At 42.5% G+C, this 27,252-nt stretch overlaps 1 protein-coding gene across 5 annotated transcripts in view; it reads left to right on the top strand.

Moving 5' to 3' along the window:
- LOC119402194 (Golgi-specific brefeldin A-resistance guanine nucleotide exchange factor 1) overlaps nucleotides 1-27,252 on the top strand; it is an 89,980-nt gene that overhangs the window by 48,868 nt on the left and 13,860 nt on the right. For 4 of the 5 annotated variants that reach the window (XM_037669310.1, XM_049417735.1, XM_049417734.1 and 1 more), the window contains exons 24-30: nucleotides 2,946-3,204; nucleotides 4,355-4,548; nucleotides 8,757-8,982; nucleotides 15,011-15,192; nucleotides 19,041-19,221; nucleotides 19,464-19,594; nucleotides 21,544-21,645. In XM_037669310.1, coding sequence (XP_037525238.1) covers nucleotides 2,946-3,204; nucleotides 4,355-4,548; nucleotides 8,757-8,982; nucleotides 15,011-15,192; nucleotides 19,041-19,221; nucleotides 19,464-19,594; nucleotides 21,544-21,645 — 1,275 coding nt within the window. The remainder of the gene's footprint in view (nucleotides 1-2,945; nucleotides 3,205-4,354; nucleotides 4,549-8,756; nucleotides 8,983-15,010; nucleotides 15,193-19,040; nucleotides 19,222-19,463; nucleotides 19,595-21,543; nucleotides 21,646-27,252) is intronic. The other variant, XM_049417731.1, reaches the window with a different exon arrangement.

The following is a 27,252-nucleotide window of genomic DNA, read 5'->3' as shown; positions in this document are numbered from 1 at the left end:
GCTCCAAATTCGGATTTTTGTGCTCCAAAAGCAACATTTTGCTGCTCCAAAAATTGCTCCAAATCCTATTTCGGCTGTTGCACCCCTGATTAGGGCAAAAAATTCATCTGCACGCACTGACTGCTGTTTATTCACTATGCACGACTTCCAGTGATTGTCTTTGTCAGAAAACTTGAAGACTCACGATATTCATCTTGTGCCATGCAACTAATCTCATATCTGTGAAATTTATCAGAAGTGCATCCACAGTTTGTTCATGAAACATATAGCGATGGGTATCGCTGTCTCTTATACCACTGCTGAAACTGACTGCGATGGCACTACATCTTTGTTTTATCGTATTTAGCTTACATATTGAGGGGCATGGAATTGTTATCTGGCTGTGATACTTAAAAGGTATATGGAGAATGAGATGCTATAATCAGATCATTCTTTACTAGGCATTTTTTGTGCTATGCAGAATCTTTAAGAATTGTATGTGGCACTTAGCAAAATTCTAAACATTGAACTGGATTGCCTGAAGAGGCAGACATTGCTTGCTCAATAAAACAATGCATGCAATTAACTAATTAGCAATAATTTACCAACTAAGATTGTGGCTCATTTCTTTAAGCACATATTGCAATTTACTAAGTGCTGGTGGGTTTTCAAGGCATAAACGTTTGGAACAAATTCTGAAAATGGTACCCGTTTTAGCATACCATGTGCTATTTAACGTTGCCATAAAAATGCACTGTTGTTCCATTTACTGTTCAACAAAATGCCATTTTATACACTGAAGCACAAAAGTAACTGGAATGTCAATGTATTTTGTTGCATACTTTGTGAATTGATATCTTGAAACTGGTGTTATCCTGAGATCCCATCCAAAGTGGCTGGCCTAGCAAACTCACCAGGTACAATTTGTAAATTGCAGTATGGGCCTTAAGGGCACAGGGCTAGGCCCTGTATCTCCCAAGTATTTTAAGGCTTCTAGGCTCATTTTCTTGGAAACTACTATATATAAGGCATTCGGATTTGTTTCATTTTATTCATTGGCATCACTTCTCGTAATGGAGCTAGAATTACAATTGTATTTCAAATGTTGACATTTTCAATTTTTTTTAGCAAAGCAACTAATTTTTGTCATTATTTTTAAGATAAAACTGCCAAGAAATGAAAACTATTCTGCATACGTACACCATTCTAGCTCAGTAGCTTTGGATTGGTGTTTAGTTTATTCTGGTAAAAAATCAGCCTTGTGTCTTTTCAAGTTGTTCTGGTAAAAGGGCAAATGTAAACAAAAAAAGAATTGATTTTGAGATATTGAGAGTTTAAGAGAAAAAACAAGTTTATTTCGCTTTTGTTCAAAAAGGTGTGGCGAACAATTTAATTCATAGAAACCAGCTATATAGTCATCGCACGAATCAGCTTTTCACTTCTTTTCTTGTTTTCTTGGTTGCCTGGCTTGTTTTTTCAAATCTTCTTTCTCTCTATTGGCAAAATACTGTCGATGGTATTTGATTTCACCCAACCATATCACAGTGTTGCGCCTTGGCAATTTGCCAAACGGCCTTAAGAACATCTACTTGGACCATGCAGACCTTGTTGAAAGTTGGAACAGTTTCAAAGGTGGCAGTTCTCAGGGTTTTCATTCCAGAAAACACGATCCATTGTGTTCTCTATGAGTTCCATGGTTGCTGCGCATTCTATGCAGACACTGTTACTCGTAATCACACTTTGTAGAAACTCCACATCAATCAAAGTGTAGACATTGTCACTACAGGTAATTTTCTTCATAGTCTCAATAACAAGGATATTTGATTTGCAATGGTAGCTTATTATGCAAATAAAATTTTGCAGTTATAGAAATTGGCAATTTGCAGAAAGGCCAGAAGTACCAGCCCTGTCAAACCCAATAACAATTAGAAGAGCGTTTGCCTCCAGTATCAGGATCATCAAGGTGGCATTGATAACTCAGTGGTAGTGTGAATCAGCAGCAGCCATTCCATGACAGTGCTGAGTTGATGGCGGTGCCAGACTCGTCTGCACGTGTATGGACAGGTTATATCAATGCAGAGAAGAAGCCTTTGTGGCAAGCGTGCATACATGATGAAGGTGCTCTGTTGGGTTTAGGGTTAATCAGCCCGCGGACAGCGATGATCGCAGGAAGACTGGACAAGCTTGTTTATTACTGTAGAATTCAGTCAGTGTCCATGCAGTTTATGTCAATTTGTTCAGCTCATCTATTAAACAACTCTTCGTTCCCGTCAACCGCTGCTGCCTCTATGTGGGGAGAGCTACCTCAAACGCTGTAAAAAAAACAAGTTGCTTCACCATGAATCCATCCATATTCACACTGGAGGCAGGAATAAAAGCAACAAAATGCTTGACATGGCTACAATTAACCTGTTTGTGAAATTAGCAAAAGTGCGCTACACAGTGGTTGCCTGCTGCTGTTTCAGTGCTGCTCTTTTACAGAAGCACATCACTCCCTCCTCAGTAGTAAATACATAAAGTGGACATTCAAATATATGTATTAAGGGTTAAAATTGCCCATTGCACTAGGTGACTAATATGCTTGTCTGCCGCAGTTATGACAGATTTCCAGCCAGCACTGCCCTTATAGCATATTATGTGGTTCATGTTTATGTATGTTCTATTCAGGTGAAGTATCCCTGATAAAGGATCCTGAATTGCAAATAAAAGCTCACAAGTATAAAGACATAGCTTGACATAGCTTATGCGACATGTTTTATGTGCTTCTTCATGATGGCCATCCACAGTGTCATGTGTAAAAGCAGTATGAGAACTAGAATGGCATACTAATGTATCTTTTCTGTACTCTGAACGCAAGTTTGGGGGGATACCTAGGACAGAGAGCGATGGCAAGTTGTAACTGTTTTTCAGAAAACGCTTTATCAGCACTTATCTTACTACAAATTATAGAATTTGTGTGCATGCAGGTTCTGGGCTCGCTACAGCTACTGCTACTACTTCGGCCGGCAACACTGCAACAGGTGTGCGGCCAAGTGGCATGTGCACTGCAGGAGCTGCTACGCACGAGTGCAACGTGTGTGCAGGCCCCTTCAGACTGGGCTACTCTATTTGTGCTTATGGCCTGTGTGGGTGCAGGCCTCAAACCCCAGACAGCGCAGGCCCTTCACCGACCACCAGCCTTCCACAGATCGATGACTTCAGTGGCCGATAGCACTGCTGTTTCTGGTGGGCAGCGTGTGCTACCTGAATGTACATTTCACACTGTCAGTCTATTATAATTACTACATGCACTTGCTATGTTAGCTTTACAGCTATGTAGGCTTGTGGAACTGTAGTGCTACTATCTAAATTTTGAAGCAATTTAGTTTTATGATTGCTGTGAGCAAGCCTGCATGACTTCATCTTGTAATTTTACTTTTAATGTAAAGACGTTCATAACTGAGCACTTTGTATTTGAGGTGAAATTACAATGTATCTTTAGTGGTAACACTTCCCAAGTTTAATGTGACAGAGACTGCGTAGCTTGTTGCAAGCTGGGTGTCCCCTTTGGGTTTAGCGATGTTAATAATTATACTTTCTAGACCATGTCATCAGGAAAATTAAGTGATGCCATTGAATGGCCAATGGAGTGTGATATATTGTAACATTTTTCCATTATTTTTGTGGTGGCTAAATAATTTGTCTAGTTGCAGGCTGTTTTGCGGTCGTGCTCTTAGAAACAGTGGCATGCTAACTAATATAAAAAGAAAAAGAAAACCTCAATAAATTTGTGTAAGATAGGTCTCACTGGAGGCTATTTACACAAAGTATTATAAAGAGTTGAAACTAGTTTGATGATAGCTAACAAGAATACAGGGGAAGCAATTTGCTACCTTTCCAGGATAGGTGCTATGACTGAGATGTTCAAATCAGAATGTAATAAGGTTACATTGAGATTGCGGGTCACTTTTTCTGTGGCTGTCCTTGATTTGATGCACCAAGATTATCACTGTCCATTGCATTAACACATTTGAATACCAGTCTTTGTCTACAGGTAATCCATTATGTAGAGCACCAATTAAGTCATGGAGTAAGAAAAAAAGACCAGAAATACACCATCTCCAATTTTATCTTAATGAGTGCGCTACGTGATGGATCGGAACCAACTCGCCCAACTTACTGTCCTAATAAGTGTGCAGACAAATATTGGAAGGTAGGCCTTGGCCTTGATGATCCTCAGCATAGGTTTTCCAATGGGACTTATTTTGATTAACCTCCCTTCCTTCCACTCTTTTTTACAACACTCTCTTTGTCTTTCGATGCCACCATCCAAATGCTAGTGTATTGACTCTGGAATAAGTAGTAAAAATGCATTGTGCTTTTTGAATATCTACAGCAGGTGCCCAATCAGACAGTGAGCTATCACGGTCTGCCCATGGACGTCAGGAGGGTCCTGTTGATCGGGGCTACACATCAGACAGTGAGCTGTATCAGCACCAGTCAGCTAATGCAGATGCTGGCCGTGCAGCTGTCTCCCAGGATGATTCACCTAGGGGTGCATTGGACTCATCGGCCGGTGGTTGGATATTGGTGAGTACTTGCTGCTGTGGTTCAGCCTCTTGAATGTTTATATATGTGTTCTTGCCTGACAACAAATGACATGACCACCCATGCAAAAATGGATTACTGTAAACCCTCATTACAATGAAGTTGCTTTAGTTCAATAATCTCCTTTATTGGAGGCCTATGCAGTCCCAAACCGAAAGCATTCATTTTAGACTGGATTACTCGAAGCATGTCAATAGCTTGCTGAGCTTAAAGCGAACTACCAAGTTGGGGATGCATACTCACGGCGGCGGTCAGAGCAAGTGAGCGACTGTCCCCACTGCCGGCAAAGTGCTGGCGCCCTTTTTTCCTCCGCGTTCCATGCCTTTTGTGCCGAGCAACCCTTTCCATGCTAAGCAAGCGACTGGCCTTGTTGCCAGCGAAGTGCCTGCAGCACCCTTTCCCTCCGTGCTCAGAGAAGGGAAAAAATGGCTTTCTGAGTCGCCTGCGCAATTGATATGACCCCCCCTCCCTTTCTTCCTCCATGCTGCGCTCACGCGTTACTAGAGGCACTTTTGAAGTAATGTGCAACAGACATATGTTATTCCATGCAGCCTTTGTGTTCTCGGCGTGCACATTTTTAATGCCGCAACCAAGATAAGATTTGCTACCTTTTTTTATTTGTTCTGTAGCACTCCTTGTACCCATGTGTCGTCCACTGAAGTCTGTGAATGCGTGACTTTCTGCATGTGCATCGTATGTGCTTCTCGTAGCCGACAAGCGAATATGGCACCTCCTGTGCCCACACGAAAGTGTCTGACATTAGAGCATAAAGTTCAGTTGATACATGAGGTGGGAAAAGGCGACCAGCAGAAGTATGAATTCTCAAGGCAATTCAGAATACCGTGGTCAACATTATCAGTTATCATGAAGAATAAGGAAGACCCTACTGGACGGCTTTGAGAAGAGTTTCTCAGCCAAACGAATGCGCAACTAAAATTCTATGTATCCTGAAATGGAAGGCGTGCTTCTCGAATGGCTGAAAAATGCTAGAAATGCGAACATCGCTGTAAATAGACCTTCACTGACTGCAAATGTCAAAGCCTTCCATATCGGCAAGCAAGATCTTAAGTGCAGCAATGGCCACCTTGAATGCTTCAAGAGATGGCACAGTGTCTGTTCAAAATCGATTGTTGGGGAAATTGCAGCCGTGGACTATGACACTGTGGACAGGTGGCTCAGGTATCTGCTGAGCTCTTGTGCCCAACAGAAGCAGTCCTTTTATTCTATCTCAATAAAGGCTTGTTTCACTGAGTATGTTCGACTTACCACATCCACAGAATTGTCATTGCTAACTCAGTTGTACATATACTTACTGAGCTTTTATGGAGCAATCGTGTGTCAAATTAAACTTGTGTCTATTTTTTTTTGCCATCCTGTTCACTTCATTATAATGAGGGTTTACTTTATGTATATTTGAATTTTCTGTTGCACTGTTTAGTTTGAAAAAGGGCAGTGCACAGTTTGAGTTAAAGGGGAACTCCGGTGCACTTTCGACCATATTGAGATAATGCTGTTTTCAAATAGTATTAACAGTCTTGTAACGGCTAGGGTGGTTCGTTTTGCTGAGAGACCCGTCAATAATTTTAAATAAGCAATGAACGATGAGTCGAAACCGAAACCGAAATAGGGAGCTGCTTCAGCTCGTAGGCGGTGACGTCACGAGGAGCACTCCCGCCGCCGTAGTGGCCGTAGCACACGTGATTCTTCTACCGCGTGGAAAGCAAGCAGCGATGTCTTCCGACGCGGAGTCTAGCTATGCCAGCTCGTCCGAACCGTCCGAACTAACCAGCGATGACTGCAGCGACGAATGCTTCTACCTGAGCGCGGAAGCATCGCCTTTTGCCTTCGACCCGCCAGCGCGTGAAGCATCTGACGTGATAACACACACCTGCGGTGTTCTTCGCTTTGTTCTTGCAACCTTCAACACAACACCTGCGTCCACCCATCGTTTTTTACCACATGCTATATGCAGCTAGCAAGAAGAGCAACAATTGTGCTAGCGTCGTCGTCGCCTCGAAGAAGAAAGCGCGCGCAGCGTCCGTCTGCTGGGCGAGGCGGGCCGGGGTACCAGGGGTACGTAGACAAGATACGTCACGTAAACAGGGTGGCCCGCACTTAAAGGCGTGATTCCATAATTGGCTACCAATTTTAAAATTCGTTTTCTAAAAAACTAAATGCCTTACGGTTGTATAAGTTGGCACATATCATCAGGGTACCGAAGAGAACATATGCTGAAAGTTTAATTGAAATCGGTGAATATCGAAAAATCCCCGGAGTTCCCCTTTAAGTTGGTTTAGGTATGGTGCTTGTGAAAATTGCATTTGTGTTGGGGGTGTGCGAGTATTAGACATTTTGAATATTCGATTTGATTCGCAGGGCGCATTTGCTGTTGGTAGTATTCAAACGCCACAAAACTTCATAAAACAAGTATTGAAATCCGCACAAAGAATTACATAAATGTGCTAACTTTCGCAACATTTCATGCACAAATAGACAAATTAGTTTCAGTTGCCACATCCCCTCCCCCCCAAGTGGGCTTTTGCACATGTTGTGCCAGTATTCAAGTGTAGTGCCCACAGCATGGCATTGTGTATGAGGCTTAGCATATTATGCAATAGAGTGCTAAAATTATGCTGAACAAAACCACCAAAACAAATGGGGAGCCATTACAAAATTAAGGAAAAATGTCTAAAAATAAGGAAACCCAGCATTATTCTGCGTTATCCTAAGATGAAGCACCTGCAGTGAACATCGTGCTGATTGGTTGTCATTGCTACTCCCAGTTGAGAAAGCATGCTTAGAGGATTAAACTATGACGACAAAATTAACACATCAGGGCTAGTGTGTCTAGTGGGCAGCTGTTTTCGTTGTTTGGAGGAATGATGACATGCACAACGGTGTTGCTGCTTCTCGAACATACCAAGCAGCTATACATCCTTTATGGAAACATTAAATAACTGTGTATGTTATACTGTCTGGTAGTAGTGTTGCACAATGCATGAATTTTCTGTATATTATTTGCTGTACAACAGGCTAACTTTTCATGTCTGGTTGGCTAAAAAAAAATTTTTTTGCAAAGGTCGATAGTTGTACTATTCGTATTCAAAAAATATTTGAAAAATGTTAAATTCACACTTGGTTTTCATTATTTGGATTCACTTCGAAGTTGACTATTTGATATTCGCACATCCCTAATTTGTATGTTGTGGACACCTAGGCTGTTTACATTTATTTGAATACAAAGCGTTAAGGCTTTACAATGAAATGCAAAGTAGCCAAGCAAAGTAATAATTAGCAGGCACAAATAGCTTGAGTTACCTATAATATGACAAGTAATAGCAGCATGATTTCAATTCTTGTGTCTATTTTTGAAGCCCTTCTACATCCTTCAGGACATTCTCTGACTTTTATCGCCTTGATTGGAATTGAGGTAAGCATGTGATCACATGCCATTGGGACATTTCTGGCTGGCTTTCCCATAATTACTGGTTGAACAACCCCCCTATCCCTGAGCTCGGAACTGATGAGCATTTTCTTGCCATGTTGGGTGTGAAACAAGTAGGACTTCTCCCACATCATCTTAAACTTGGTGAATCACTACCTGGTGAGCTTGGCATGGTAGCTGTTTATACTTGATTATACTTGATTGGCCTGTAAGCTGTGAATGTGGGCATATCTTGAATTTTTTCCTTGCTTTTCTTGGTGTCTATGAAGTCTTGTGTGCTTTTTATGTAAAAATTAAAGAAACCTACTGCAGTGTTCCTTGTGCACTGAGGAGTGCTCTAGGAGTGCTCTAGGAGTGTTGTGCCCGTTCCTGAACATCACTCTTTGGGCAAGCCCTGGACAAGTGTGCCTTCAAAGCATGCATGCTCTTAGGAGAGTAAGAGTAGGTGTTTCATAGCAAATTGAATTAAAAAAAATTGTGAGTGGAAGACCATTGGTTACATTTTTGCAAAAGCAATGTTATCTTGTAGGAGAACCATTGTTTTTGTCTCACTTTTTCCGACATAAAACTACTTCTTTGTTTTTGCACACACCATGAGGTTTATCTTGAACTAACCCAAAATATATCGATTTATAAAAGTTATTACATGGATAACCGTCTTTTCCGATCTGATTCTTATGTCTGCGGCTATTTTGTTCAGACTTTCTGCCAGCATATTGATGTCACAGATGTGTTTCTCTTTTAGGTCAGCGGTGGGGGTGCTGAAGAAGAGCGTAGCCACAGCGCTGCCCCCGTAAACCAGTTCTCCATCAGCCTGGCCTGTGAGCTGCTCCCTCATGACCCTTTTGCATTGGCCAAGTGCTGTGAGTGCTTGGCCTTTCTTGTACGTGATCTGGCCCACATCACGCCAAACAATCTGCACGGTTGCATCCAGTGCATACGTGTCTTTGTCGAGGCCAGCCTTCATGGAGGTATGTGTCTTTTCTTGGTTGGGGTATAGTCAGACCTTAGAGTAACAAAACTGGTCGTAATTAATTAACTGTTGGATATAATTAAGTAATCAGAATTCTGCTTTCAATTTCTATGAAAACCATGCATTTAATATCTAATTTCAATTAAGGAGGCATTTTTAACCCTTTGAGAGTTGTATATTTTCATCAAATGCTACCCCAAGGGTCAATTTTTTTTTATTGCAAATTTAAGTTTTCAGAGCATCCTATTTAGAAAAAAAATTATTCAGAATTTTTTGAAGTGACAATAAAGCGAGAAAAAAATATTTTACATAGGTGTAGATGCATTGTTTATTCATAAATAATAGAAATGAAGATGAGAAAAAAGCTTATATTAATAATCAAAACATATGCTTATCAGAATAAACATGTCTTGCAGACTTAGGAAACTGCACACACTAAATTACTGTCACCATTGTACCAGTCAGAATTTTCGTACCCCAGCCACTTCTTGGAAGATACTGTTCGGTCAGATTTCGGAAGATTTTGAACTGGTTAGCGATTACTCATCTCAGTGGCTGACATCCAGTGAATCGGATTCCAATTAGGCATTTGAGCAGTAGCGCGAATCGAAGGGATCCCTGCTTGACTGACTCGCAGCAGGGAAACCGGCATGCATGCCCATGTCGTCGTTGCATATGTGAGCGAATGCAAGGAAACTCTATGGTTCTGCACCCATCACAAAACCCAAACAAGTGAGAAACTGCTTCTGATGACCATTCATTGTATTGCCATGGAGAGGCTATGAATTTTCGCGACTCTTGAAACAGAAAGCACGCCGATGCGGTTGCATCCTTTGTATACGGCGGCATCATTTGTATATACCAGTGCCCACCTGTGAACACCTAAAATGGCACCCCTGTGAATAATAAATAAATTAAAATCAAGCAGCCACCTTTTGAGAGATTAGAAACTAGATAGCCATCAGTTTTTATGAGTGCCTCAAATGGAAACTGCTCGCGAGGCGAAACTAAACTTACCACCGCGCGCCCGTGCACATGTGGACGTGTGAGTGATGTCCAGCGCGCCGGCAAAAACCACCCCTAAACAAACTTCGGAACGGAAACCAAAGGCAAACAGCACAAGAAAAAAAAAATTTCGTGCCTCCCCACAGGATGATAGAGCTTGCTGGAGGGGTGCGGGGTGGAGCAAAAAAAAAAACTGAGAAATTTGCGCGTTTTTTAACCGTACATATGGTGCAATAAATATGCGGCACCAACCATTTGGGAGTTGTTTGTGACGCTGTATATGTATGTCATAAACCCTCAAAGGGTTAAAGTTTGAAATCAAGATTTGCCAATTATCTGGTGGCATGTGATGCTGCCAGTAACTCCAAAGCTCCCGAGAGCTGTTAGCCACTTGACTGTGTGCTAAACCAACTGAACTGCTGAGTGGGACAGCCACGCTACTCACGCAATAGTCCTATTGCTTGCAAACTACCTTACAGCTGTAGCCTCACCACTGCTGCCAACTTCTACAACTGGTTCTCATAACAAGCTTTGTCTTGGTTGAGTGTCATGTACCGTCATGCTGTAATGAAATGCAAACAGTGCACATGGCTTCTATTACTGTGCTGTCTGGGCACTAACTATGGCCACCACTGTGGCCACCACATGTGCAGTCAAATTAATGTGACCACAATTTCACATTATGCTTTTATGATTATGATGACCTCTCGGCTCATTAGTACGTATTTCATGTGTGGCTAGCACCGTGCTAGAAGGAAGTGGCAAGAAGCATAAATGTATGGGACATTTAAACACACTTTCCTGTTCCCTTGTATGCATATCTTATGGCTGGAAAAGCAATGCTCACCATCCAGAACTGAGGTAGAAGTAGGTTGATCTTAGGTGGCACTGATTAGAGTGCACTTAGATTTTGTGCATGGTGGGAGGACGGGGGTCTGAAAATTAAGCGTAATGTCATGTTTGTGCATGTGCATGGGTGTGAAAGGGAGAGACTTCATTGAAAAACGCAACAATCTGTGGTGTTCTTCAAAGTGGGCTTCATTCAGATACCAGTACAGTTGTCATGAATCAGTATTTCATTATCTCAAAAGATGAAGAAATAATTATTTCACAGAAAGGTTGCCTCTGCTCCAATGAAAAGCATACCCAGACTACAACTTCTTTACAACTAAATCCTGCACTACAACTAAATCACTACATATACTACAACTTAAGGTCCTGTCACTGTGGCTTCATTGCCAGTTCAACCAAAATCTTGCCTGCAGATACAGAAACTTCTTAGTGTTTATTAACAATGATAGACCATTCACTATCAACGCCCCTGTTGTGCTGTGGAGGTAGGTTTTGTGGCACTTCAGTGTTGAAGAAAACATCGCACTTGTAGGTTTTATTATTTGCAAGGTCACGATTATTCGAAGCAACTTTTGAATTTCCTGAAAAATTGAGGACAGCCATATTTTAAGTGCTTAGAGTGTACTATTAATACAAAGGGTGTTCAAATGAAAAGGTATGAAACGTCACTGTGGGTATAAATGAAGGCGTTATTCGAAGTATACACTATGTGCCTGATCGCAATGATCCCAGTGATGAACGAACCAAAGGACTCCTTGTTCCCATAATGCCTGTGGCCGTGACGAGACCCAGTCCTTCATAGCGTCCTTGAGTTTGTTGTCCGAGTTGAAGCGCTTCCCTTTCAGATGTTTTTTCAGGGGACCAGACACATGGAAATCGCAGGTGATGAATGGTGGCCGGTTTAACACCTTCCACTGTGAGAAATCGGATAACTCGTCGCTACTCCTTAATCGTCGCACTTTGCGATGTGAATGCCATCCTGTCTTCACACGCACTGCCGCGTCAATTGGCCAGCGCTCTTTAAATGAGCCTCTGCTCTCTCCTGTTCTCTCCTCCGATCCACGGCAGAGACTCCAATTGCATCCTTAGATGTCTCACTATGTTCTCCCATAGCGGCATAGGCATCTAGGTTAATGGTCATGTTGTTATGACGTTTTGTACCTTTTCATTTGAACACCCCTTGTACATTGATCTAGATGCTGAATCTTCACATACCAAAGGTGCATTCCTCCAACTATACCAGAGACGGAATCCCCAACATCATTGTGGTAAAGGTCGCAGATGTATCATACTGCCTTCATGTTGTCTTGGTTTTGGGAACTGGGTTGGCAATGATAGAATGATGGTAGCAGAACTTGGAATTGCACAAGAAAACTGTTGTGCTGTACAAATCATGCATGAATTTGCTTGGTGCTAGACTGAACGTCTAGCACGTTGTTTGCCAACCCCTTGGAACAATTAGTATCAGCAAGCTCAAATCTTGACTGGCTTTAAATTCCTTTTAAAACGGCTTGTGAACCAGTTCATCAGCTTTGGAGCATAGACTATGAGCTGTTGCCAAAATGTCCTCAGCCAAGTGGACAACAGAAGAAAGATCAATTTTCGCAGCTTGCAAGTACTTGCTTTAGGGCAATCTCAAGCTATCTTCTTTGCCACAAAAAGAAATAAAAATTTAATCTCTCTGCAGCGAGGCTGAGTGTGCTGTGGAAGAGTGTCCATGAACCTTTTGTGAACCATCGACCATCTCATGGGCTTCTGCAGAACTGTACTAAACTGCACGATTGAAATTTTTTTAATTGCTCTTGTCCCATTTTGAGATGATCGCACCATTATAATTTATCTTCTCTTTTAAAATATTCAAAAATAAACATTCCTTCAAGCTGACCTGAAAACGTTCGTGGAAGCTTCTATGGTTATATTTTGCTCGGTTATCACTGGTTGTCAATTCTGGGAAGGGGAGTAAGGGGAGGGGTGGATGAACATCTGGGCGGCTGCCACCCCTCAACCTCTCCTCATTGGTGTGTAATTGGTGCCATTTCAAATGCTGCTGACTAAACATTAAAGTGGCATTTCAAAAAGTTGATTGAATAAACTATTGCTTTTTGTATGTAGATAACCATAACTTATTTATTTATCTATTTTGCATTACAACAACATTTGTTCTTCCAAGACATTCATTTGTTGTAGTCTCATTCCATTGTAGTTGGAAGTGTGAGTAATGGGAAGTAATTCCTGGTTTATTTAGTCCTTCTAAAATGTTATCGCATAATAATATTGCTGATAAGTTGAAAAGCAAATTCTTAAATAAGAGAATTTTTTATTTTATAGCTATGTAATATATCTCCGCACTTTCTTGAGCATTTAGTTTTGGAAGAAGTGCATCCAATATCCAAATTGTCAAGTTGTATTCTAATGCAACTATTTACTTACAACTCTCGAACACATCTTTGATACAATTTGAATTAGATGCGATGTATAAAGAAAGAAGTTATTTTACTGGTACATATATGTTTCCTTCTAGCTGTAGAACACTAACATGAATTAAGTTTGCAGGAAACTCAACAGGTGATATTTTGGTACATTTGTGCACTTTTTCTGAATTTATATATCTTTCTTAATTTTCACCTCCTAATGTATTAATTTTTACTTTTTTTGTGAAAAATAATGCAGCTTCTGTTTAGGCAAGAAATGCCCACAACAAACATTGACCTTCTAAAGAAACATATGGTTACGACTTTATTAGCTAAAATTGTCTCATAACATGTGTGGTATACCATGCAATTACATCTGTATCTTATGACCATATTGTAGTGTGTTTGTGCGAGAAAGCTTGCGAGAAATATCACAGCAATTGAAAGAACATCAAATTTTGCTGTAGTAAGTTGAGTGTATTTCTGTAAAATCTGGTTGGTACGAGTTTTTCTAAAATTTTATGATGTAATCCTTGATTGACTGAAGCCATATCACATAGTGTGCTTCTTTTTACGGGTGTTTTTGCCTTTTGGCAAGTAGAAAAATTTCTTGTTTTACTTTTGTGAGCCTAATTTGGTGGTGTAGGCCCCGTATTATTTTTATTATTGAAACTACTGTCATTTTCTTTTTCTGACATGTATTCATTGTAATAATGGCTCTGAGCAGCACTATAACCTGTTAAAACTTCATATTTTGTCACCAAGTTTGTTATCTCACAACAGAACAGATCTGTGCTGTCATCGACAAAAAAAATTTCACCATCTCCCACTAAAGGGAACCATGTGAGGATGCGAAGCAGCGCATGGGTCGACTTAAAGTTCCGTTCATCACAGGTACCTCGCCCAATTTAACGCGTCCTTGCAAGTGGAGCACACCATGAATTCACTGTAGTTGCTGTTGCTGTTACTCGTCCCGAACTCTTGTTGGAGCACGCCACGCGGGTTCATCGCGCGTCTGCAGAATCTCGTTCCCCGACGCCATCACGTGATTTCTGAGAGAGTGTAAGGGGGAGAGGCCACAGCGTCTTACCCAGCCGCTTACACAGGCCCAGATGCACTAGCGCATGCCAACACACATGGTTTTGTCTGCGTTATGCCAAGCTAGGACAGCATATGGCAGCCCGGGCCCGTAAAGTGCTCTGCACGTATCATCAAGGCCGTCGAAGAACAAGAGGAAGAAGACTTCTCCTTGGCGCGAGCGCGCACACAGATGGCTATGCTAGGTGGTAGAAAGCGGACGGTCGCCAATGGAACTACGGACAAAGCACAGCTAAAGGCTGCTTCGCATCTAAAAGGCTTATAACGGCATGCTGTATTAATGATACAAGAATTGTTGCCTGCCTCGTAGTAGTATTACCACAGTGTCCGTCTCACTGAAAATCACGGTTGGCTGATAAACAAAGAAACCTCCTCTGGTTTTTCTGCACTGCTTTCTGTTATAAGAATTGCAAGAATAACCTTTTAGTCTGCACTCTTTTTGTGCATTGTAATGTGCTTCTGGCATAACTTCTCAAGAAGTAGCAAACCGAATAATGATTTACTGAGTTACAGCTTTGAAGAAGTTGTCACATGTGTATCATATGTGCACCATATCATAAGGGATTGACATAACTTCCTTTGCACATTACTGAAAAATGGGTAACGCTTGTGCAATTTGGTGTTTTGTTCAGAAACTTATCTGTGTCATCTTCCTCACAGGGCACAACTGGGCTAAGAAAAATGCGAAGCCGCGAGAAACCAAACGAATCAGTAAGGTTCAGGCAAGGCGCAGGGAGGAGGCACTGCATCGCAGAAGTCAGCAGCATAGCCTTGGCTATGAAGCCGATGATGAAGACCGCTTGGAAGGAGCACCTTCTGAGTATCAACATGTCTCTCTTCAGGTCAGTTTTTGAACATTGTGTGAACAGTTTGCCTTCCAACCAACACTCATTTTCACAGCCTCAGCATTTGCATTTCTAAATTATGCTTTTCATTCTCTTTACGTACACGTAAACCATCACTAAATTGAATGCACACATCCTGAAACATTTGTTAACTAAAGGTTGTTCACTCTGTGGAGTCAAGTCTCATGGGTGTGTGCTTGACGTCTCAAACGTTATTTAATTGACTTTAAATGTCTTGAAACATGTAGGGCCATGACTTGTGACTTATGGTAGCTGCAGTTCTGGATGAACTTATTTCTTAACAAATTTTTGAACAAATTTATTTCTGGAAAACATACAGAAAAACGAAGCGAAGCTAAAGGCCATTCAGCCTGACGTGGCTTCGCTACGTGAAGTGTACAACATCTAAACGTCCAGCAAACAGTGCGACATGATATACCAATTGTCAACATGTATGGAGCAGCAAAAAATAACTAGAACACGTTTGCATGAAAATTTGCAACATAGGCTACATAGGCATACAAAATTCAGACATTGTGGCTGTTTTCATTATATATAAAAAAGAAAATACAAAAGGCACATAAAGGCAATGCTATATACATACACGCATTTATGCATACGCACACCGTCTACATACATACACACACTATATATACATACATATATATACATCTACATACACATGCATATGGTACATAAAAGTGAGAAACAGGTTGGAGGAACCTGGCCTGTCATTCATAGGAGACATAATATTTACAGAAATTCATTCACAAGTAGATCCTTGATGTGACGTTTGAACTGAGTTAATGACATGTTGAAGTTTAATTGCTCACCAAAGCGATTTAGCAACAGTGGTGCTCGATATGTAATTAGGGCTCTACCATACCCAGTCCTGGTAGCAGGAACATGAATTCGTTGCCTACGCAGTGAGTATTTGTTTGTGATCTCGTGTACTGTCATATTGTGAAGCTTGTTTTTATATATGTAAAGTAATAATTTGTATTCGTAGATCTGCCTTGCTTTGAGTATGCCGTGTTTTATAAATAGTGGACTGCTAGACATCTCCCTTGGGTTGCCATAATAATCTTCAAATAGACGGAGCACTTTTTTCTGTAAGACTTCTAATTTATTTAGGTTATTCTCACTTGTAGTGCCCCATACCAGGATGCTATAATTCAAACGCGAGTAAAAAAGAGCGTAGTATATTTTTTTTCTAAGCCAAAGCGGTATAAGTGGGTTTAGTTTGAATATGCACCCAACAGTCTTGCTTAGTTCGGCTGCGAGACTATCGACATGGGTATTCCAGGACAAATTTTCTTGGAACCACACTCCGAGAAACTTTTGTGATTTAACCTGCTCCAGCCTCTGGTTTTTGAACAAGATATTGATGCCGTCCTTGTAAGGCTTATTGATGGGCTGGAATATGATGTACTTACTCTTAGATATATTAAGCATGAGCTTATTTTGTTGAAGCCAAGTTTCCAATTGGACTAAATAGTTATTTGCCTCAGCTTCAAGGTGCATGAGTGATCTACCTGTAAAAAATATGTTAGTATCATCTGCGTAGATAATTAATTTTGGGGAACGTGGAATGTCACACAGATCATTAATATAAGTTATAAATAGTAATGGTCCTAGGATTGAACCCTGTGGAACACCATTTTTTACAGTTTTCACTGGAGAAACAATGTTACCTATCTTTACGTACTGTTTTCTTTCGGAGAGATAACTTTTAATTAGTTTAGCTGCCACGCCCCTTACACCATAATCATGCAACTTGGATATTAGAATGTCATGTTTTACTGTATCAAAAGCCTTCTTCAAATCAATGAAAAGACCTATGGTGTACAATCTATCTTCCATGTTCTTTAGTATCTCATCTTTGGTATGTAATAACGCCAATTCCGTAGACCTACATTTTTGGAACCCATACTGTGCTTGATTGATTATCTGGTGCTTTGAGAAAAAACGCTCAAGTCTGGTGTGTATGACTCCTTCAAAAATTTTAGACAGTACCGGTGAAACAGATATGGGATGGTAGTTCGATAGTACATTCTTAGCCCCTCCTTTGTGGATAGGGCAAACGCGGGCTACCTTTAGATCTGAAGGAAAAATGCCGGTTTCTAACATTGTGTTCATGATATATGAAAGAGGGTGAGAAATTAGTGATGCTACATACCTTACATACTACTACATACATACGCAAAGAGTCCATTGTCGGCAGGGGTAATTGGGATAAAGGGCAGAAAGAGAGAGAGCAAGCAAAGGAGTGAAGGAGGTGGTTAGGCGCACTGAGTTCAGTAAATGAGCACTCTGTGTGCAGTCACACATTGACTCTGTGCCACATCACTGTTCTCTCACATAACCTTTGCTGAAGAAGCCTTAAAAACGTCCTTGCATACTGGATGGTGGCATATCTAAAACTCTTCTGAGCACTTGCAGCACCTGGAAGTTACGAACTGTTTTAAATAGAGCTGTGCGAATAGCAAAATTTTGGGTGCAAAGCGAATTCGAATATTGAAGTGTGAGTGCGAATCGAATTGAATATTTTTCTAATATTTCTCGAATACTTCTAGAATATTTTTCGAATACTTCAAAGTGAAATTGCAGGAAAAAGTTAAAGGATTCCTAAGCATATTCTTATGAGATAGCAAAATGAAAGTTTCTTTTCGCTAGGTTGATGAAGCACTGGCGGGGTGGTGTTTCATAGTTGTCTTATCAAGAATGAGGCAATGTAGAGGCCGAATTCTATTTATGTACATGATTTGGTGCAACCAAAGTGTTGCGAACAACACTTTACACGTAGGCAAAGGTGCCATTTCCTCAGCCTCTCCTCCTCTTTCAACTTCTGTGGAAGCCCAACTGATGTGGTGGACAAGGGTGTGCTCCCTTCAAGTCCGGAGTTCCACATCTGCCTCGTAGACGTCGATATATGAGAACATCTGAAGTTTTGGATGCTAAAAAGCTTCGGCTTCCGATTTTTCGGACTTCCTGCCCGAATTTCAGGTCGAAAACAGCATTAATTGAGCCCCCACCTTTGATCTTTCACCTCCATGTTGGAACCAGTGTTTCCGGTAGCAGAGCTTGAAAGGCAGCTTTGCCGCAATACTGGGGTGTGATGAGGTGAAGCATATTGAAAATTTAGGGACCACTTCCAATCAGACGTTGACTGTCTCTTGGCAAAGTTCGACCGTAACGGAGCTTGAAAGGCAGCTTTGCCGCAATATCGGGGTGTGATGAGGTGAAGCATATTGAAAATTTATGGACCACTTCTAATCAGACGTTGACTGTCTCTTGGCAAAGTTCGACCGTAATGGAGCTTGAAAGCCAGCTTTGCCGCTGTACGAGAGTGTAATGAGGTGAAGCATATTGAAAATCTGAAGGGGTCACTTTTAATTGGACGTTGACTGTATTTGTTTTTGGGAAGTTCGAATAGTTCGAATAGTAAAATTCCAGTGCGAATCGAATCGAATAGCAAACACTATTAGAAAAATATTCGAAATTTCGAATATTCCCACACCCCTTACAGTTCTAAAAGTTTGCTGTTTTTCCCACCTTGAGGCTGTAAATAGTACAGAATGTGCTCCCTGTGGTTATTATAGTTTCACCTTTTTTTTAAGTGTAGTTAACATTGCTTTAAAGTGCGCTGCTGTTGTCTAGTCAGCGTGAGCACTTCTGCATATGTACTTACTATTGCGATAGTTCTAAATGAAATTTCTGAGGAACCAGTAACACGAAAGGCCATTCCTCCTTTTCTTTTGTGAAGAATTGATGTTTGCACAGCAGGCGGCTCATTTAGAAGTTTTTGAATCACTGCAGTTTTGTGTTGTATCAACTTCTTGCAGCTTCTGGACCTGATGCATACTTTGCACACGAGGGCAGCATCAATATTGCAACCAGGGGACTTGGTTCCTGAACTTGTTTTATCATCCACTGGTCTGCCAGTTTCAGGCGATCTAAGCAGGTTGGCAAGGGGAAGTCAGCAGCCAACTCTTTGGAACTTGTGCTGGTGTCCACTCTTGCAAGGTGTGTCATCGTTTGCTTAGTTTGTGGGTATTGTTGTGCACATCTTCCACGATGGGGTGACCAAGCTAGGGGTGAAAATGTGCTGACGTAATTCCAAACCTAAAAAAATGTGGGAATTTCTATAGTGTCAGAAAGATTATTTGTAGGTTTGTTTAATATTTGAAATCCCCTGCAGCCTGTGCTCTTGAGCTTGCACTATTTGATTATATTCATAATTATGGATAATTTGCTCTTGTGTTCAGGCATTGCACGTTTGTGCTGTGATACCAGAAGACAGATCCGCACATCAGCACTGACCTACTTGCAGCGTGCTCTGCTGGTTCACGACCTCCAGGCATTGTCAGCTACAGAGTGGGAAGCTTGTTTCAACAAGGTCTGTCTTTACTTTAACTAGCTTCAATGTCATAAAGTCCTTGTGATATGATGTGCATGCGCAACATGTTTTAAAACATAGCTGTTTAGGACACGTTGCATTGCATAATGTGGTGCCCTTTTGCTATTTTGGTACATCTGCATGGAGGCAAAGAAGTTGTTGATATCATGGAAACATGCTGCTGAAATACGTCACACCATATTTTACATTCACATTGTATTAAAAGAAACGATAGTTATCCCAATCACTCAGTTTACTTGTTTTTTGACAGAACTAACAGTCATACTAATAATAGACAACCAAGTCTGTGTAGTATAGCAAATGTCTAAAATGAAACATGCACAGACTTTTGTGTTAAGTTGTTGCAGCTGACGCTGTCACCTTCACAAGAACAATATTGTGACGCAGATACCATTGTTGTTATTTCATGTAATTATGTATTGCCTACTGTGGTCTTTGAAGCAAATACACAGATGCCATCACTCTAAGAGCCTGCATAGCACACAAAACCCCACTTAGATTACCAAGCGGGAAAGTTATTCCCACTCAGTAGCTCTGTGGTTAGCCCGTGTAGCTCGCAGCTGCACATTGCTGCACGATTTAAAGGGGCGCTAAAGAGAAAAATGATTTTCCTCATATTAGTAAATTATCCTTTCACAATACCAAAAGCACCACTCTTGCTACGATAAGATTCTTGGCAAGTGAGAAAATGTGCATAAAGAAAACAGAGGTGGTGCCACAGCATTGAGGCTCCTAATGTTTTTGAATATGCTCCCGCAGTGTGCAGAGTTGTACCACTTCCACTGCTATTTGCTTATTGTTATCACATGGTATAAAAATGATGTCGTATGTTGCATCGGAATGTAGCAGGGAAGTGTGCAAGTTGTGGTAGAATGCACAAGTTGCAATGGCTTAATGTAGTTTGTGCAATTTGCCATGGCCTCAGAGACATCGCACACGTGCAAATACATGGAAGTTATGCATCTGCTATGCTTGCTGCTAGGTGTAGCTGAGCGGTGGCACCACCATACTGACATGAGGTGGATACGCTTACCAATCTAAGTTTGGTTTCTGTATGCATGAGGAGGGGCTTTATTGCATTATTTTGAAACAAAATGGTACACCTCTGTGCAACTTTACTTCCTACAGGGACACTAGAGGTTCCTTCACCAACTCCCCATGACATCATAGAATGGCATCTACAGCGGCCTACATAATTCTTCATTCATAAAATGAATTGCATTGTGTTCTAAGTCAGCGAGAGACTTAAAATAGCAAATCTCGGGGAATGTTATTGAGCCATTGTGGCCGAAATGTGAAAAATATACTGAAATCCAGGATTTCACTCAGACGTCAGGTGCTGAACTTTCGGCGTGAAATTTCGGTGTGAAAGTGACACCTTGACCTTCATTTTCTCATCTAATAGTGAACCTATGATGGTGAAATTGATGACCATAGTGAGCAATTTATTTGTCTAAACTAACTTAATCTTTCACTTAAGTGTCCCTTCAATCTTCACTAAAGGCGATGGGCAAGTTTTCTTTTTTTTAAATCTGATGAAGGTAGTGGCAAAATAATTGTTGTTTTGTAAGATGGCAGGTTAAAGCTTGTTACGCCTTTTGCAACGTGAAAAATTCTCTTGTAGTAACTTTTTTTGTTTTGTTTGACTTCATTGCATGTTTGACTGCAGTACTCTGCTACTTTCTGCTGTTCAAACTAATTTTCTTTGTGGGGTGGTGGGGAGGGGAGGCATTATTATAATCTTTGAATGCAGCAAATAAATCCATATTCTTGTTCAGTCACAATTCTTTCATTTCGCTTGCACTCAGATAGGCAGAAAGCAGTTTGTGTGTGCTTTGCTGCTTTTATCTGGATGTATGTGTAATGTGCCTATACATATTACTAGCATGAATTATTAGCTGCATTTGCTGCTTATGGTTTCTTTCTAGGTTCTCTTTCCCCTCTTGTCCAAGCTAATGGAGAATGTGAGCCCTGATGACCCAGTTGGAATGGAAGAGACTAGGATGAGAGGTGCTACTCTTCTATGCAAAGTAAGTCCTATGTATGCATTTATCAAGGTCTGTCCACAAAGTTCAGCTATCAATAATAATAATAATAATTAGGGGTGTGCGAATATTCGAAATTTCGAATATTTTTTTAATAGTGTTTGCTATTCGATTCGATTCACACTGGAATTTTACTATTTGAACTATTCGAACTTCCCAAAAACAAATACAGTCAACGTCAGATTGAAAGTGACCCCTTCAGATTTTTAATATGCTTCACCTCATTACACCCTCGTATTGCGGCAAAGCTGCCTTTCAAGCTCCGTTACGGTCGAGCTTAGTCAAGAGACGGTGAATGTCCGATTGGGGAAATGGTCCCTAGATTTTCAATATGCTTCACCCCGTCACACCCCGGTATTGCGGCAAAGCTGCCTTTCAAGCTCCGTTACGGTCGAACTTTGCCAAGAGAGAGTCAACGTCCGATTGGAAGTGGTCCCTAGGTTTTCAATATGCTTCACCCCATCACACCCCGGTATTGCGGCAAAGCTGCCTTTCGAGCTCCGTTACGGTCGAACTTTGTCAAGAGACAGTCAACGTCCAATTGAAAGTGGTCCCTAGATTTTCAATATGCGTCACCTCATCACACCCCGGTATTGCGGCAAAGCTGCCTTTCAAGCTCTGCTACGGTCACAAATGTATTAACTCAAGAAAATGCTGGTTCCAACATGGAGGTGAGAGATGTGGCAGAGGTGGGGGCTCAATTAATGCTGTTTTGGACCTGAAATTTGGGCAGGAAGACCGAAAAATCGGAAGCCGACGCTTTTTAGCATCCAAAATTTCAGATGTTCTTATATATCGATGTCTACGAGGCAGGTTTGGAACTCCGGACTTGAAGAGAGCACACCCTTGTCTGCCACATTAGTTGGCCTTTCACAGAAGTTGAAAGAGGAGGAGAGGATGAGGAAATGGCATCTTTGCCTATCACGTGTAAAGTGTTGTCGGCAACACTTTGGTTGCACCAAATCATGTACATAAATAGAATTCGGTCTCTGCATTGCCTCATTCTTGATAAGACAGTCTACAAAACACCACTCCACCAGTGCTTCATCAACCTAGCGAAAAGAAACACTTTCATGTTGCTATCTCATATGAATATGCTTAGGAATCCTCTCTAACTTTTTTCTCTGCAATTTCGCTTCGAAGTATTAGAAAATTATTCTAGAAATATTCGATTTGATTCGCACTCGCACTTCAGTATTTGAATTCGTTTCGCACTCAAAATTTTGCTATTCGCACAGCTCTAATAATAATATCTGGGGTTTAACATCCCAAAACCACGATATCATTATGAGGGACGGCGTAGTGGAGGGCTCTGGAAATTTCGACCACCTGGAGTTTTTTAACGTGCACCTAAATCTAAGTACACGGGCCTCAAATATTTTCGCCTCCATCAAAAATGCAGCCGCTACGGCTGGAATTTGATCCCGCGACTTTCGGGTCCGCAGTCGAGCACCATAACCACTAGGCCACTGTGACAGCTATCATGTCATCTAATTTCTAAGCTTCAATTGAGCACACCGAGCCTTATTTTTTAAATTTTATAGTTTTCCTGTAGCATAAAACAAGTGAAGCATCGCACATGATAGTATAGGAATTACTGAAATCAGTGCGTGCATGCCTGACCCTTCTGTATCTGCTATGCTAGTAAAGCAACAGTCCTTTGCAAACATTTCTTCACGGCATTCCTAGCACTCAGAGCTGTAACCTCTGCCCACTTTTGGCATTGAGTTGCAACCACAGTGGGTTTCAGGCCAGTGGAGACAGAGACAAGTCCTTTAACTGAAGGTGTTCATTCGCCTCAGTAATAGTGCCACCACAAGCAACACATACACAGAAAATGTGGCAGCGAAGCCTTCTACGCAGCTTGGGTAAACCCACAATGAATGGAGAAGCCTGTATCGAGAGACATATAATGGTTTAGCTCCCCTCGTGTGGCTTCCTGCTCTCAGCACTGGGCGATGGGTCACACTCAAAGGTCGATTGCTTAGCAGGGAGACAATGGGCAATGGTGCTTGTGGCTTGGTCGAGATGCAGTCATTCGCATGCTTCCAAGACAAGAGGCAAAGCAACATTAGAAAATGATGCATCTTCCCAAACTGAGAGGGTGCCCCCCTTATCGTAATGGGGAAGGAGGGGATGCAGCGCCTCTGCTGCAGTGTCACAGCAAGGTGCAAAAGGCGGCAGGGTGGTGTAAGTGCCCTCTCCATGTAACCTTTCTGCCCCTGCACACGTAAAGATCACATGAACCAAGGTGCTGCCACTCCGGAGATGCTGGGATGCACGGCTCATGATACCACTGTTTGTATAACTTGTTTTCTTCAATGAAGCCCAGGAGGGATCTGTGGATGATACATCTGCAGATTACACTCAGTTTGGTGGCTTGGATGTAAACCCATAAGGTTCCAGGGTAAATGCAGTCTGGGACAGCTTCTCAAGAGGTGCGGTAGGTCTGCGAGAGCAGCTAGTCAAGACCCGAACTGGAAAGTTGCTCAGAATCTTAATTTATGAGCTCTACTTACCCAACACTAAAAGTTGTCCTTCCTAAGATGCACTGAATGGCATCATTAAAGCTTTGTAGTGTGCAAAATACGCTGAAGTTTTTTTTTTCTATGTGCACTCAAATTGGGGCAAGATGGTGTGATTGAAGTGGTAAAGGTGTACATACCAACGCAGAGTGTTAGTGAAGTAAACACATAATGAAACTTTTCCTGTAAGAGTGTGAAAATCTTATTTTCCTGTTTTTTAAGATTTACGAACTGAACTTTTGTGATTAGGGATCTTCTAAAGTAAGCTTCTCTATTCTGCAGGTTCAAATCAGCAAGCCCATGATTTTATTTATTACTTGGACCCTCTTGCAACATTTATGTTGTATGGTGTTGTTAATGAACACACCTTCATGTATTGTTGAGTGACACGGTTGTAACCTGACCCACTCTTTTCTGCAAGAGATCATTTGCATGTGTCCGAGCTCTGTAATTGCCTACACCAGTAGCAGCAGACATTGGGTTGAGTAATTATCATAGAGGATTGCCACATGCGGAAAGTAAGTTGTAATGTTAATGGCAACATACACGTTACTTGCATTAAAAAAATATCACACTCCTTAGCATAGGTTGGCAAAAAATGTGGAGCTCACTCAGACTCACTCAAGAAATATATTTTGCCTTCAGAGCTCACTCGGACTCAGACACACCAAAATTTTCCTCCACCGGACTCACTCAAACTCAGAATCGCTGAAATTTTTCTCAGCCGGATTCACTCAGACTCAAACTCACCAAAATATTACTCAATTGGGCTCACTCAGACTTAGACTCACGGCTCTTTCTGAGTGAGTGAGTCGACTCATGAGTCCAGTAGCGAATAATTGCCTTTTTGGACCATGGGGTCAATGCTCTTTAACACCAATATCTTGCTTAAAGGGACACTAAAGGCAAATAACAATTTATGTCAGAGTGAAAGCCCAATGTATGACAACTTCTAAAACTGCAATATTATCAACAGCAGTGCCCTACTTACCGAGAAATTAAGCTAAATGTATCACATGATGAGCACCACGAGTGGGACATTTTCGAAGTGATCCCGATGACATATGGAAGTCGGCCTACAATAAATCACTAGTAATCAAGCTAGCAGCAGTAAAAAAAGAACATTCCGAGCATCAAAAGACGTAATAAAATGCTGTTTGTTCGTTTCTGCTTGATTCATGGAAAACAAAACCTCCATGGCGTTTCCATGGGGAACGGCGCGCATGGTTCAAAGGTTCCGTTTTCGCCGAACTGCACCTCGCCCGTCTCAGTGGTAGTTTCGGGATCGCGTACTGCCGTGCGTGTTTTGCGCACTCGTGAAAGTCGCTCTGACAGAAAGTTCGACAAAATGCCGCATGCGTGTGATATTGCCGGATGCCCGAATGGTGCACAACGCCAGTGCTGCAGCAAGGAAACTGGTGTGTCTTTTCACTGGGTGCCGCGGAATGAACCCTTACGCTCGAAGTGGCTTAGTGTCATGCCATTGCGCCAGTGTGCTAAACAGTCAAAACCTCTGCGTGTGTGCTCGCTGCACTTTCGTACTGAGGATTACGAGACCAACCGCAACTTGGTGAAGGCTTTGAATGTGCCCATCCGAGCAAGTGATGATGATGATGTCTGCTGCCTCTTCCCTTTGGAGCGGGAGATCAACGGTCTATGCCGGATCGGGCAAGGAAGAAAAAGACAAAGCGAAGGTCAAGTTAAGAAGAAAATTTCAAAGGTGGGAGGAGAAAGGGGAGAGAAAGAAAAGAAAAGAAAAAGGTTGGTAACATCCAATGCACCCTCGGCGTATCATAGCCGCCGCTACAGCCGCGGCGCGTGCGTTTGCTCGACCTGTTTTCTCCACCAGCATTCGAGCCGCCGCTTCGTAGCCTCCACCGCTTCCCAGCTTGGCGGCTCGCCGGACCCGCGAAAACCGAGCGCCCTTGCCAAAGTGCTGTTGTCGTTTGTCGCACCCGTCGCGCTTTGTCCCGAGGTGCCAGAATCCTGAGCATCATGTGTCGCAGGGCGCAGGCCAGTACACTCCAGCACAATGTGCCGGATTGTCTCTTCTGCGCCCTGGCACAAGTGGCACATCGTGTCAAGCTCGGCAGTGTACCTGGTGCGCAGCGAGCGTGTCCTAAGTACACCACTTCGCGCCTCGCACAGTAGCCCGCTGCCCCTGGAGTTGTCATACAACGCCTCCTTGGCAATATCCGTCTTTGCCTCCCGATACAAGGCCAGGGCCCTCTTCGCTCGTCCCGACTCCCTCCATCTCTCAGTCTCGACCGCGCTAACTGATTCCCGCACCTTTTTCCTTGTGTCGCGCTGGAGAGGGGCCGTCAGCCGGATAGCCTCCACCCTGTATCGCTCCGATAGCGAGCGGGTTCGGGCGACCCATTTCGTCCGCACCGACCGGAGGTGTACGTACTTGTACACCTCCCGGGCCCAACGGCCATCTGGCAGGCCGCTGAGGCGCCTCTCGTAAGAGAGTTTGACAACTGCCTCCCTCGCCTCAAAAGACGACCACCCAAGGTCGCCCTGTACTGCCTCATTAGGAGTGAAGGCGTGCACCCCCAAGGCTGTGCGACCCGCCTCCCTTTGGCGAACCACGAGCGCCTGCCTAGTCGCGGATGAGAGGCACACCACAGCGTTACCGAAAGTCAGAGCAGGGACCGCAACACCCTTCCACAGTTCCCTGGTGACCTCGTACCTGCTGAAGGCCCACAGAGCTCGTGAGCCCAGGAAGGCCCGGCGCTTTAAAGCCTTGGCACGCAACTCCTTCTCATACCCGCATATATAGTTCATCGTTGCCGTCACCGTTACCCCAAGGTACTTGTAACTGTCCGCCCACTCAATTTCCTTGCCCTGCAGCAGGAGGGTCGGGTCCCGCACTGTCTCCCGTGGTGTGAACCGCATGGCCGCAGACTTTCTTGCACTGAAGTTCAGCCCAAGATCCGTACCCTCCCTCGCACAGATGTCAAGCAGAGCCTGCATCTCGGCCGCATTGTCCGCCAGCAGGACTATGTCATCTGCGTAGAAGAGGGCAGGCAGCCTTCGTACCCTCTGACAACCCTCCTCTAGGTAG

This window comes from Rhipicephalus sanguineus, chromosome 1 (genome assembly GCF_013339695.2).
Source record: "Rhipicephalus sanguineus isolate Rsan-2018 chromosome 1, BIME_Rsan_1.4, whole genome shotgun sequence".
In the NCBI taxonomy this organism is placed as follows: Eukaryota; Metazoa; Arthropoda; class Arachnida; order Ixodida; family Ixodidae; genus Rhipicephalus; species Rhipicephalus sanguineus.
Note: the sequence above shows the minus strand (reverse complement) of the source record. Positions and strands in the feature narration are given on the sequence as shown.